The sequence below is a fragment of the Nerophis lumbriciformis genome, linkage group LG09 (genome assembly GCF_033978685.3).
Source record: "Nerophis lumbriciformis linkage group LG09, RoL_Nlum_v2.1, whole genome shotgun sequence".
In the NCBI taxonomy this organism is placed as follows: domain Eukaryota; kingdom Metazoa; phylum Chordata; class Actinopteri; order Syngnathiformes; family Syngnathidae; genus Nerophis; species Nerophis lumbriciformis.
Window position 1 is genome coordinate 19,002,519 of NC_084556.2, and position 13,761 is coordinate 19,016,279.

A 13,761-nucleotide genomic window follows, 5' to 3' on the forward strand; every position below is an offset into this window, starting at 1 on the left:
TGTACAGTATGTGTACATTTTTGAATGAAAGAGCGCTTCATATTAATTTTTTCCCATAAACGTATTCCTAGCCGTTTCCTGCTCCATCACTGATTAGAATATAATGAGAAAATTGCCTACGCATACACACTGGCTCACAATGTTGATGCTAGCCTCTAAAGATGATGGTACTGCGTCCAAATTCTGGTCGGAATAGAGCTGGGAAGATGAAAAAAATGATGTTTAATATTATTAAACAAAACATGCACCTAATTAAATTCAGGCTTGATTTAAAAAAAAGTATAAACATTGTTGCACATAAATAAAACAAAGTGTGAAAAAAAATGTCTAATTGGGTCTCCCAAATAGAAATCAGTATGGGCCCCAATTTAACCAATCTGCCCCCCCTATACTTTAAACCTAAATTACTTATTTTGTTGTTTCGCTTTGGTGTTGAACTTTTGTTTTTCTTCCCCAAGCATCTTAAAACGTTGATACAAGCAGTAGTTTGACAGTCGCTAACGCTAATGACCTGCGCGCACATACAGACAAGGCCCAATTCCCCTTTGCCTATTACTCGATTGTCATTCCAGCGCCATCTTCCATCAATTCCTTATCATCCTCTCTTTCACGCTCTTGCTTTTTCTTTTTCCCAGAAATGGCACATACCTTTGAAATGTAACGTGATGCGTCAAAAATGCAGTGCTGCGAGGGGTTCATGGCGAATGGATAGATGTATTTACGCGGAACGTGTGGTCCGTCTCACATGCTGCGGCACTCTGCTAGAAAGGTAAGGCACTCATTTTCCTAATAAAATGTATCATATTCCACGTGCAATATAAGATGTGCATTACCCTAAAAAGAAGGATTATGGTCATTCCCTAACGCTGCTGTTTTTGAGGACCTTTTGCTAATCAAAGATCCTCTATATGACAAGAGTGTTGCCAAAATATCATAATAATGAATGCATGGCTTCCCACAATTCCTTGCACTTGCTATACATAAACAAATATATTCATATACAATATTGCATCTCTAGGATGTCTGGTGCAAAGATGGTGCTCTTCCTTCAGAGTCTCTCACGCAGGAAACCCCTGGAGCCCGAAGGCGAGGTGTCCAACTTTCGCCGCTGCCTGACGACCCTTGACCTGGTGGCTCTGGGGGTGGGCAGCACATTGGGGGCCGGCGTCTACGTGCTGTCCGGAGAGGTGGCCAGAACCGTGTCCGGGCCCAGCATCATCATCTCCTTCCTGATAGCAGCCGTAGCCTCTGTCTTTGCGGGATTGTGCTACGCCGAATTTGGAGCTCGGGTTCCCAAGACCGGATCGGCGTATCTCTACAGCTATGTGACTGTGGGGGAGATATGGGCTTTTATTACTGGATGGAACCTGCTACTGTCCTACGTCATAGGTAATTATTTCATATTTCATGGCATTCATGACAGTCTACATCAAGGGTTCTCAAACGTTTTGCTTCCAAGGGCCAAAAATCCAAAATGTGCCAGTGGGCCACGATTATACTGTAAGTGTACATCCGCACAATAAATAAAAGTTGAATCTCATATCACCGATATTTAAGGTAGTGTTGAGCATCAAAGATGGAAATTTGATAGCCTTGCAGACATGCAATCAATGATTGCGTCAGCCTAAAAGAGTATCAATATGTACACATTTTTGGGAAGCCACCCTTTGATGGGCCAAACGAAATGATTCAGCGGGCTGATTTTAGCCCTAGGTCCCACTTTGGGCACCCCTGGCCTACATGCTATGGATAGTAATGACGCTAATCTATTTGTCATTTAAATTGCCTAATTGGACATGCAATACTTAACCTCTTAAGGCCCAAGCTGTTTGTTAACATGCTTTTTTTTTTATTTCTTTTTGCGATTTGGGCTTATTGGACCCTAATTAGAAAAAAAACTAAGAATCATCTTTTGATATGATGTACTTAGTCCAGTGGTTCTTAACCTTGTTGGAGGTACCGAACCCCACCAGTTTCATATGCGCATTCACCGAACCCTTCTTTAGTGAAAAATACAATGTTTTTTTTTTTTCAAATTCAAGACGAAGTTATATGTTTTTGGTAACACTTTAGTATGGGGAACATATTCTAAGTAACAAAGATTTAATTTAGAGTTTTTTGGACACTAGGGGAACATATTCTAAGTAACAAAGACTTAATTTAGAGTTATTTGGTTAGGGTTAGGGTTAGAGGGTTAGGGCCAGGGTTAGAGGGTTAGGCTTATATTAAGGCCATGCCGAATAAGGCATTAATAAGTACTTAAGAATGACTAGTTAAGAGCCAATATGTTACTAATTTGCATGTTAATAAGCAACTAATTAATGGTGAATATGTTCCCCATACTAAAGTGTTACCATGTTTTTTTACTGGTGCACAAAATGAACCGTGCATGAACATCACCTTGTTCAAAGAACAAAACCAACACAGTGCATAAACTCACAACAAATTACACACCTGCAAATCAGTCTGACTTCTGCTGTTGCCATATCCGTAATACGCCGATAGGGAGAAGTTTTTATTTACACGATGAGTCGGGTGTGTCTTGACCTCCGCCGAACCCCTGAGCCCGACTTACCGAACCCCTAGGGTTCGATCAAACCCAGGTTAAGAACCACTGACTTAGTCCATAAGTAACAAACGTGTACTTCACGTTTAGTGACATGCTAATTCTTATTTTTACACGTTTTTTTTCCAAATTCCATTGTATGTTATACTCTTCTGACACCACCATATGGCAGTATAAGTGTCCACATAAGCGGCCATAAGACCCCAATTCAGTAGTGTACACAATTTTGGAAATAAGAGCTAAAAGGTGCTGTCAACGCATGTGGCCAATTAAGCCTTTAAAACAAGCATGTAATATTTAATATGCCAAAATGCTTGTGACAAGTAAAAAGTACTGTGTTGTTCTCTTATTTTAAGTAGAACTGTATATCTTCACTTAGATTGTCGTTTAGATTCCAACTAGCATTCAGTATTAAGTGTCTGGTAAGAAAAAATATATATTGTTCAATCTAAGTATTGTTTAACCTTGATTTCAGGTACTGGTATATATTGTTACTAAGGATTTCAGTTTTTGCAATGTATAATGGTGCCCAATGAAATCTGCCTAGCAACAAGTGCTATTGCAATTATTGTGACCGAGCAATATTAATTGTGCCTTATGAAATTTGCTTAGCAACATATGATATTTAATGTCACCTATAAAATGCGCTCAGCAACAAATGCTATGACAAAAATTGTGTTCAATATTTGCCGAGCAATATGTGCTATTGAATAAATTGTGACCTATGACATCCACCCAGCAACAAGTGCTATCGCAGTATTTGTCACCTATGAAATCTGCCTAGCAACAAGTGCTATCACAGTAATTGTCCATCCATCCATCTATTTTCTACCGCTTGTCCCTTACGGGGTCGCAACGAGTGCAAGTACAATAATTGTGCCTGATGAAATCTGCCGAGAAACAAGTACCATGGCAATAATTGTACCCTATTAAATCTGCCTGGCAGCAAGTTCTATTATTTGATGCAATTTTATTAGTTTTTACAAAATCTGCCGAGCAACAAGTGCTATGACAAAAATTGTGTGCAATGAAGTCCACCTAGCAATAAATGCTATGACAAATAATTAGCCAAATTAAATCTGCCTAGCAACGATTGCCTTGACCATAATTCCGTCAATAATTCTGCCCTTTGAAATGAGTGGCATGACAAAGAATTGAGCCTTATGAAATCTGCCGAGCAACAAGTGCTATGACATTAAGTGTCCTATGAAACTTGCCTAGCAACAAGCGTTATGGAATTAATTGTGTTCTATTAAATCTGCCTAGCAACAAATGCTAGAACAATAATTGTCCCCCATAGAACTCATTAAGCAACAAGTGCAATGACAATAGTTGTGCCCTATGAAGCTTACCTAGCAACAAACGCTATGGAATTAATTGTGTTCTATTAAATCTGCATAGCAAAAAATGCTAAAACAATAATTGTCCCCTATAGAACTCATTAAGCAACAAGTGCAGCAACAAAAATTGTGCCCTATGAAACTTACCTAGCAACAAGCGCTATGGAAATAATTGTGTTCTATTAAATCTGTCTAGCAACAAATGCTAGAACAATAATTGTCCCCTATAGAACTCATTAAGCAACAATTGCAGCAACAATAATTGTGCCCTATGAAACTTACCTAGCAACAAGTACTATGAAATTAATTGTGTTCTATTAAATCCGCCTAGCAACAAATGCTAAAACAATAATTGTCCCCTCTGGAACTCATTAAGCAACAATTGCAATGACAATAATTGTGCCCTATGAAACTTACCTAGCAACAAGCGCTATGGAATTAATTGTGTTCTATTAAATCTGCCTAGCAACAAATGGTAAAACAATATTGTCCCCTATAGAACTCATTAAACAACAAGTGCTATGGAATGAATCACACCTTATTAAACTAACCCAGCAACAAGTGTGCTGACAATAATTGTGCCCTATAAAATTTGCTATGGAATTTATTGTGCCCTATAAAATCTGCCTAGCAACGAATGCAATGGCAATACTGTATTTTAATATTGTTCATTATGGTGGTACTTGGAAAGCCAAGTGTTTTTTGAGGTGGCACTTGGTGAGAAAAGTTTGAGAACCACTGTAATAGACCAAAGACTGCCGTAAGTGTTGGCGCCTTGCCATTTTTTTCATAGCGCCACTGGGTAAATATAATCCTTCCTTACTAAATACTGTACATGTTTGGATATTACATTTTTTTTTTTAAACGTCTCACTGTTGTTGTCAGGCACCTCAAGTGTGGCCAGAGCGTGGAGTGGAACTTTTGATGAACTCATTGGGAATAACATCGCCAACTCCCTGGGCAAACACGCTGCCATGGACCTGCCAGGATTAGCTCCTTACCCAGACTTCTTCGCTGCTGGCCTGATTATGCTCTTGGCAGGCATGTTTTTAAACTCCCTCACAAAATATTCAAATATTAATTTGTATTATTTCAGTATTAGTTAAAAAGGTCAACTAGTTTGTGATGCCTTGTGTGTGTCCTTGTCCTCTTTAGGTGTCCTTGCATTCGGCGTCAAAGAGTCGGCCATAGTGAATAAGGTCTTTACAGCCGTCAACATCTTAGTGCTGCTCTTTGTTATCCTTGCTGGCTTCATAAAGGGCGACATCAACAACTGGTACACCCGTGAAGAGGATCTCATCAATGCATATGAGTATTCACCTTTTTTTTAATTATCATCCATAACACGGACATAAGTATTGAGACACATCTGTAATTATTAACTAGATGAATCCTTTATAATCATACTGGCTCCATTGGAGCCTCAGGCTTCTATGGTATTTACAGTAAATACGTTATGGGTTATATAATATTAATTGTGTCGTTTCTTTCTGTGGCAGAAACAAAACGATGAATGAAACTTTGAGTTATGGCACAGGAGGATTTTTCCCTTTTGGCTTCGAGGGAACATTGGCAGGAGCTGCTACTTGCTTTTATGCATTTGTTGGCTTTGACTGCATTGCAACAACAGGTACACGTAATAATATCATATTCATAAAAATACTGCTAACAGATTAGAACAGTCGCTCTCAAATTTTTTTCCGAAAGCACCACCTGAGAAAAAATTACCATAATGATCAACATTAAAATACAGTAGCGCAGTAGGCCTAAGGATTCATTAAAAACAGGACAGAGGTTTTATTTAACAAGTATATTTAATATTTTGGCCACTGTAACATTACACACAATGCACAAACATCACCAACATGATACTCCATGTACAGTACATATTTACAGACTTTTTTGGCGTACCACTAGATCAGGGGTAGGCAACCCAGAATGTTGAAAGAGCCATATTGGACCAAAAATACAAACAACTAATCTGTCAGGAGCCGCAAAAAAATAAAAGCTTTACATAAGTGTTATAATGAAGGCAACACTTGATGTAAGTGTCTATATTAGCTATAGTAGCCTACTATCAAAATGACTATGTGTCGCAGGCTGACGCAAATCTTCGTTGACAGAAATGTTGAAATGTAATATTTATTTTACACATTTTTACAACATTGGAAGCATTAGTAAAAAGGAGGCTTCTCAGAGGGTGAGATAACTCCTGGAAATTACTGGCATAGAGTGAGGTATAGATGTGTGTGTCCAAGTTAATAGATCTTTCCAAGCTGTGGTCTGGAACAACATGGCACACAAACAACTATCAGAAATGCAGCCAAAATTACATACAGATAATATGTCATGAGACATGCAAATATGAATTCAATAGGACATGAGTAAAGGAAATTAAATGAGCTCACATATAACTACAAACGAGGCATAATGATGCAAGCTAGCCTAACTAGCATGTTGGCTTGCACTCATGCAGTGACCAAATATGCCTGATTAGCCCTCCAACAAGTCAATAACATCTAACAAAGCTCACCTTTGTGCATTCACGCACAGCATAAAAAGTTTGATGGACAAAATGGGATGAAGAAGGAGTGGCATAAAACAAGTTTTTCTGTGGCAGTGTCGGAGAAAGTTATACATGTACACAAACTACAGTGAGTTCAAGGACTGACGAAATGAATAGGACAAAACGGCGCTCGCCAAATACTCTCATCAGTGAAGCATGTTTAATACAAACAGTGGGATTTCTAACAATTAGGAAGGTGTGTGTCACATTTGTCCTCCTACGGAAACCGTATTAAAACAAAAAATCTATTTTTTCACTCATCTTTTTCCATTTTCATACATTTTTGAAAAAGCGCCAGGGAGCCCTGGATAGCGACCCCCGCACTAGATGGAGCCCACCTACCACAGTTTGAGATATTACACTGCCTGCATCACAAGTGGGGCAAATAGGAAACCATAATATTGAAAATGTTGTTAAATAATGAATAATATTGATCTTATATTCATCTCATTAGATGTACTTTGTCATGTTACGTCAGGTCATTATACGCCCTAAAAACATATTTTCCATTTTCTCCAGGAGAGGAAGTTCAGAACCCCCAAAAATCCATCCCGCTGGGAATCGTGGCGTCCCTCCTCATCTGCTTCCTGGCTTATTTCGGCGTGTCGGCCGCCCTCACCTTATTGATGCCGTACTATTTGCTGAGCGCCAACAGCCCGCTACCTGCAGCCTTCACCTACGTGGGCTGGGGTCCTGCAAAGTACGCGGTGGCCGTGGGGTCTCTGTGCGCTCTGTCCACAAGGTAAACGCAGCGTCCTCACGTTTTTTTTTTTAGTGTGAAAGAGAATTGATTTATTTATTTTTCTCCCAGCCTGCTGGGCTCAATGTTCCCAATGCCCAGAGTGCTCTTCGCCATGGCGAGGGACGGCCTTCTTTTCAGCCCGCTCAGCAAGATGAGTGACAGACAAAGTCCTGTCATCGCTACTCTGGTTTCAGGTGTCGTCGCAGGTAAACAACAATTACAACAACCATACAAACTCAATGAGAGGAGGCCACTTGTTGTTTGCTGCTCATTGTGCAGCAATCATGGCGTTGCTGTTTGACCTGAAGGCTCTGGTTGACATGATGTCCATCGGCACCTTGTTTGCATACACCCTTGTTGCCATTTGCATCCTCATATTAAGGTAATACTCAGCACTACACTGTAATATTACACATATGCTGTACTCTAGTACTTACAGGATTACTCTTAGACTTTTTTTTTCATGTACTGTCAAACACTGCAGCGGCTTGCTGAACATATCAGAGCAGACCAGTGTGAGCACTCCTGCCAATGGACAACCTTTGTTTTTGCAGCTGGTTACTAAAAATATAGAGGATCTTTGACTAGCGTTTTGCTGCACCTTTTTAAAAACAGCTATATGGACAATCTTTGCTTCTGCAGCAGCTAGACAAAGCTCAAACAAAATCTCGTTGACATGTATGACTTAAGTGTTATTATGACAATGACAATAATGGAATTGATTGATTGATTGATTGATTGATTACTAAAATCAGCAGTAGTTCCTGTAATATAGAGCAGTGTTTTTCCAACCTTTTTTGAGCCAAGGCACCTTTTTTGCGTTGAAAAAATCCAGAGGCACACCACCAGCAGAAATCATTAAAAAACAAAACTCAGTTGAAAGTAAAAAATTGTCGTCGCAATTGTTGGATATGACTTTAAAGCATAACCAACCATCCATCAATATAGCTCTTGTCTCAAAGTAGGTGTACTGTCACGACCTGTCACATCACGCCCTGACTTTTTTGGAGTTGTTTGCTGTTTTCCTGTGTGTAGTGTTTTAGTTATTGTGTCGCGCTCCTAATTTGGTGGCTTTTTTCTTTTTTTTTGGTATTTTCCTATAGCAGCTTCATGTCTTCCTTTGAGCGATATTTCCCACATCTACTTTGTTTTAGCAATCAAGAAGATTTCAGTTGTTTTTATCCTTCTTTGTGGGGACAATGTTGATTGTCATGTCATGTTCGGATGTACTTTGTGGACGCCGTCTTTGCTCCACAGTAAGTCTTTGCTGTCGTCCAGCATTCTGTTTTTGTTTACTTTGTAGCCAGTTCAGTTTTAGTTTGGTTCTGCATAGCCTTCCCTAAGCTTCAATGCCTTTTCTTAGGGGCACTCACCTTTTGTTTATTTTTGGTTTAAGCATTAGACACCTTTTTACCTACACGCTGCCTTCTGCTATTTCCGACATCTACAAAGCAATTAGCTACCGGCTGCCACCTACTGATATGGAAGAGTATTGCACGGTTACTCTGCCGAGCTCTAGACAGCACAGACACTCAACAACACATCATTTGCAGTTTATAATTACTGGTTTGCAAAAAATATTTTGAACCCAAATAGGTGAAATTAGATAATGTCCCACGGCACACCAGACTGTATCTCACAGCACACTAGTGTGCCGCGGCACAGTGGTTGAAAAACACTGATATAGAGGATCTCTGACTAGCGTTTTAGTGGATTTTTTAAATTTTTAATTGAGGCACGTTGTTTTAATATAACGGCTCTTTAAATAACCTTTTTGTGGTAGATTTTTAAAACCAGCAGCACGTTCCTGTAATATAGAGAATATTTAATGGGCATCTTTTTGATACATTTTTAGCACTCTTCTCCCAGGATAACAGATGAAAATTAGATATTGTGCTAAAACTCCGGCATATTTACATTGTTGCTCTATGTTGATGAATATGCATTGTCCTAATTCAAATAAATAAATAAATAGAGGATCTTTGATGACCGTTTATGTAGTGGATTTTTAAGAACAGCAGCACATTCCTTCCAAATAGAGAATCTTTGATGAGCGTTTTTGCGGTAGATTTTTTAAAAACCCGGCACATTCCTCCCAAATAGAGGATATTTCATGAGTGTTTTTGTGGTAGAGTTTTGAAAAAAGCAGCACACTTCTCCCAAACAGGATCTTTGGGCAGCGTTTTTGTGGTATATTTTTAAAAACAAAGCACACAGCAGCACATTCTTCCCAAATAGAGGATGTTTGATGAGCATTTTTGTGGTAGATTTTCAAAGTCAGCAGCATAGCACGTTCCTGTAATATAGAGAATCTTTAAGGGGCATCTTTTTTATCCATTTTAGCACTCCTCTCCCAAATAGAGGATCTTCGATGAACGTTTTTGTAGTGGATTTTTAAGAACAGCAGCACATTCCTCCCAAATACAGGATTTTTGATGAGCGGTTTTTTGGTGTATTTTTCAAAACACTGCACACTCCTCCCAAATAGATGATCTTTTATGAGCGTTTTTGGGGTATATTTTTAAAATAAACGGCACATTCCTCCTAAATAGAGGATTTTTAATGAGCGTTTTTGTGGTAGATTTTTTTAAAAAAGCAGCACACGTCTCCCAAACAGAGGATCTTTGATGAGTGTTTTTGTGGTAGATTTTTAAAACCAGCAGCACATTCCTGTAATATAGAGAATCTTTAAGGAGCAACTTTTTTTTTTTTTTTTATAAATTTTTAGCACATTCTCCCAAATAGAGTTTTTTTGATTAACGTTTTTGTGGTGTATTTTTAAAAACACCGCACACTCCTCCCAAATAGAGAATCTTTGATGAGCGTTTTTGTGGTATATTTTTAAAATAAACGGCACATTCCTCCCAAATAGAGGATTTTTAATGAGCGTTTTTTTGTGGTAAATTTTTTAAAACCACAGCTTGTTCAAATATATTAAACATTGTTATAATGTTCAAGTATGTATTATTATACATATATATATATATATATATATATATATATATATATACATATATATATATATATATATATATATATATATATATATATATATATATGTATATATATATAGGGCCGACTTGTCCAGGGTGTACCCCGCCTTCCATCCGATTGTAGCTGAGATAGGCTCCAGCGCCCCCCGCGACCCCAAAGGGAATAAGCGGTAGAAAATGGATGGATGGATGGATATATATATATATATATATATATATATATATATATATATATATATATATATATATATATATATATATATATATATATATATGTGTGTATATATATATATATATATATGTTTAAAAGCAGCACAGTCCAACCAAATAGAGAATTTTTTTATAGTAGATTTTTTAAAACACAGCACATTTCTCTCAAATAGATGATTTTTGATGAGTGTTTTGGTGGTAGATTTTAAGAACACAAGCATATTCCTCCCAAGTAGAGGATCTTTGATGAGCGTTTTTGTGGTATGCATCCATCCATTTTCTGCGCTGGACCCTATCTCAGCTACAATCGGGCGGAAGGCGGCGTACACCCTGGTCGATTTTCAAAAACACTGCACACTCCTCCCAAATAGAGGATCTTTGATGAGTGTTTTTTGTGGTGTATTTATAAAAAAACAAAGCACGTTACTGTAATATAGAGGATCTTTGTCGAGGGTTTTTGTGGTAGATTTTTTTTTAAACGGCACCCTCCTCCCAAATAGAGGATCTTTGATGAGCGTTTTTATGTTAGATTTTTTAAAAACAGCAGTGTGTTTCTGTAATATTATAGAGAATCTTTGACAAACTTTTTTTGTGGTAGATTTTTTAAAACAGCACAGCGCTCCACATGACAAATAGAGGATCTTTGATTAGTGTTTTTTGCTGTAGGTAATGTTTTTCGGTAGATCATAAGAAACAACAGATGTTTTTTTTTAGAGCTGGTAAGGTTTTAATTTATGACTTAGTTGCTTTCTTCATTAGTATGTTAGACATCTGCTGAAGTCGTAGCTTTGTGTTGATGTTGTAAACAAAAATAAGTCTTTATTAGTATTCCAAACATGTGTTGGAAAACAATGAAGTTGATAAGTTTTAGATGAATAAATGTATTTTGTAATATTTCTACATGTATACACAGATACCAAGTAGACCTCAGTGTTCCTCCTAATGACAACAAACAGGAAACATTTACAGTCAGTGGATTATTCTTCCCTGGTTCACAATGTACTTCACGGACCTCAAAGAATGTTTCTGTTTTGAGTGTTTTCATCAGTAAGTATTCTTCATAAATGATCATGATGATATAGAATAAGTTCATAAGTATAAACACCCACTGATTTTCAGGAGAAATATTTATTCCTCAGTACTTTTAGCCACCATCTTGAGTTTGTTCGTATCGCAAGCTGTGAGCTCATTGCAGTCGTCAGAGTGGTGGAGCGTGCTCTGTGTCGTCATGGTGACGCTGATGCTCATCTTTACTCTCCTCCTCATTTGGAGACAACCGCAAAGTCAGACAACAGCTGCTTTCATGGTAAGTCTGGCTCGACAGCTTCCATTCCTCATATTACGTGTAGGCTATAAAGACTAGTTGAACTACAGAGCCCTGACCTCAACCCCATTGAGATTGTTGTGTGTTTGTCCATTCACACCTCCAGGTCCCTTTAGTGCCGATGCTTCCTATATTGAGCAGTTTGATCAATATTTACCTGATGGTTCAACTTGGATCAGACACGTGGATACGCTATGCAGTGTGGATGGCTATAGGTATGTCCCCAATATTGATACTCATCACAATAATGAACCTTTCTTTCTCATCTTTTCTTTGTTAATTATCATCATCATATTTCTTTACCAGTTACTACTATTTGTTTGCTTTCAAACAGGTCTAATCATTTACTTTGCTTACGGCGTTCAGCACAGCGTGCAGAAGCAACGACTCCAACATGTGCACAACCAAGTCAGTATTCGCAGCATCAGCAGTCCTGTGGACGACCACGTGGAACTTGTCCGCTAAATCTACTGTTCTCATTTATTTTATTTTATTTCCATTCAACGCAACGAGTAAAGATATCAATCAATGATTTTTTTTTTTTTTAATTTAAGCATTTTATACCTTCGATCAAATCTTTTGTTTTTTTCTATGACACAAATAATTATCAACAAACTGTACTTTGTGTTTTATAGAATGTGTCAAGGTGTTAAGGCAGATTGCCAGGTGTGAAATTAAAATGACACATGGATTTACCATGCATTCATCCTTACAACTCATGTCCTCAAATCACATTAGTTACTGTACTAATGCATTAGTGTATTGGGTATACCCAACATAATAGTGTAGGCCAAAATATTAGGCACAGTTAGGAATACAATAGTCACATCTAAAATAAAACCGGTAGTTTAGGCCAAAATATTAGGTTCACTTGTGACCATAATAGGCACACCGGGAGGTCAAAATATTAGGTACACCCAAAGGTACAATTTTATTTTCAGACAAAATATTAAGTATACCTGTGACTGAAATATTAGGCACAACTAATATTATAAGAGTTCAGGCCAAAATATTAGGTACACTTGGGATTATAGTAGGCACACCTTTGTCAAAATATTAGGTACACTGAAGGTCAAAATGTTAGGCACATCGACAATAACAGCAGTCAAAATATTAGGTACACCCAAGTTCAAAATTTAGGCACCACTGGGGTCAAAATATTTGTTACACTCAGACACAATATTCTTTGCAGACAGAATATTAAGTACAACTGTGACAAAAATATTAGGTGCACCTAAGGTCAAAATATTAGGTACCGGTACATCTACAATAGGTACAACAGTAGTCAAAATATTAGGTACAGCCAAGGTCAAAATGTTAGGTACCGGTACTTCAACAATAGGTATAACAGCAGTCAAAATGTTAGGCACACCCTAAATAATAGTTCAGTACAAAATGATAGACACACTAGCAGTCAACCCAACCGAGGTCAAAATATTAGGAAAAGAGTTTAGGCCAATATATTAGGCACACTTGTGACCATTATAATAGACACTCCTGGGCCTGGTGCTAAAATATTAGGTACACACAAAGATAAAATATTGTTTTTCAGCCAAAATATTAAGTATATATTAGTATAACATGTGTATATTCAATATAAATATTACGAACAGTTTTGGCTGAAATATTAGGCATGCCGCAAAAAATAGAGTTCAGGGCAAAATATTAGGTACACTTGTGTCCTTAATAAGCACAGGCAAAATAATAGTTTTGGCCAAAATATTAGGTACACCTCTGACCAAAATAATATTTACACCTAAAATATAAGGTACATTTGTTCCCAAAATATTTGCAGTCAAATTATTGTATTTAATCAGGAAAAAAATCCCATTGAGATGAAAAACCTGGCTAAAACACAAGTTACATTGTACACACAACTAAAGACAGATCAATACACATTAGGTATACCACATTATTTGATACATCCAAATATAAAAAGAACAAATATTGGGCAGCCTGAAATATACATAAATGTTTAATATGGGTTGTAGATCTCAGGGGTATTTGCATTACATTAATC

The 13,761-nt window shown here is 37.6% G+C and overlaps 1 protein-coding gene across 1 annotated transcript; it reads left to right on the top strand.

Moving 5' to 3' along the window:
- The first annotated feature begins 1,019 nt into the window (after positions 1-1,019).
- On the top strand, positions 1,020-12,206 carry LOC133607249 (cationic amino acid transporter 2). Its single transcript, XM_061961731.1, has 11 exons — positions 1,020-1,389; positions 4,792-4,947; positions 5,062-5,218; positions 5,406-5,536; positions 6,992-7,214; positions 7,284-7,420; positions 7,494-7,596; positions 11,331-11,464; positions 11,557-11,723; positions 11,848-11,956; positions 12,076-12,206. The coding sequence occupies exons 1-11, from the start codon at positions 1,020-1,022 to the stop codon at positions 12,204-12,206; spliced, it is 1,818 nt and encodes a 605-aa protein (XP_061817715.1).
- The last annotated feature ends 1,555 nt before the right edge of the window (positions 12,207-13,761 follow it).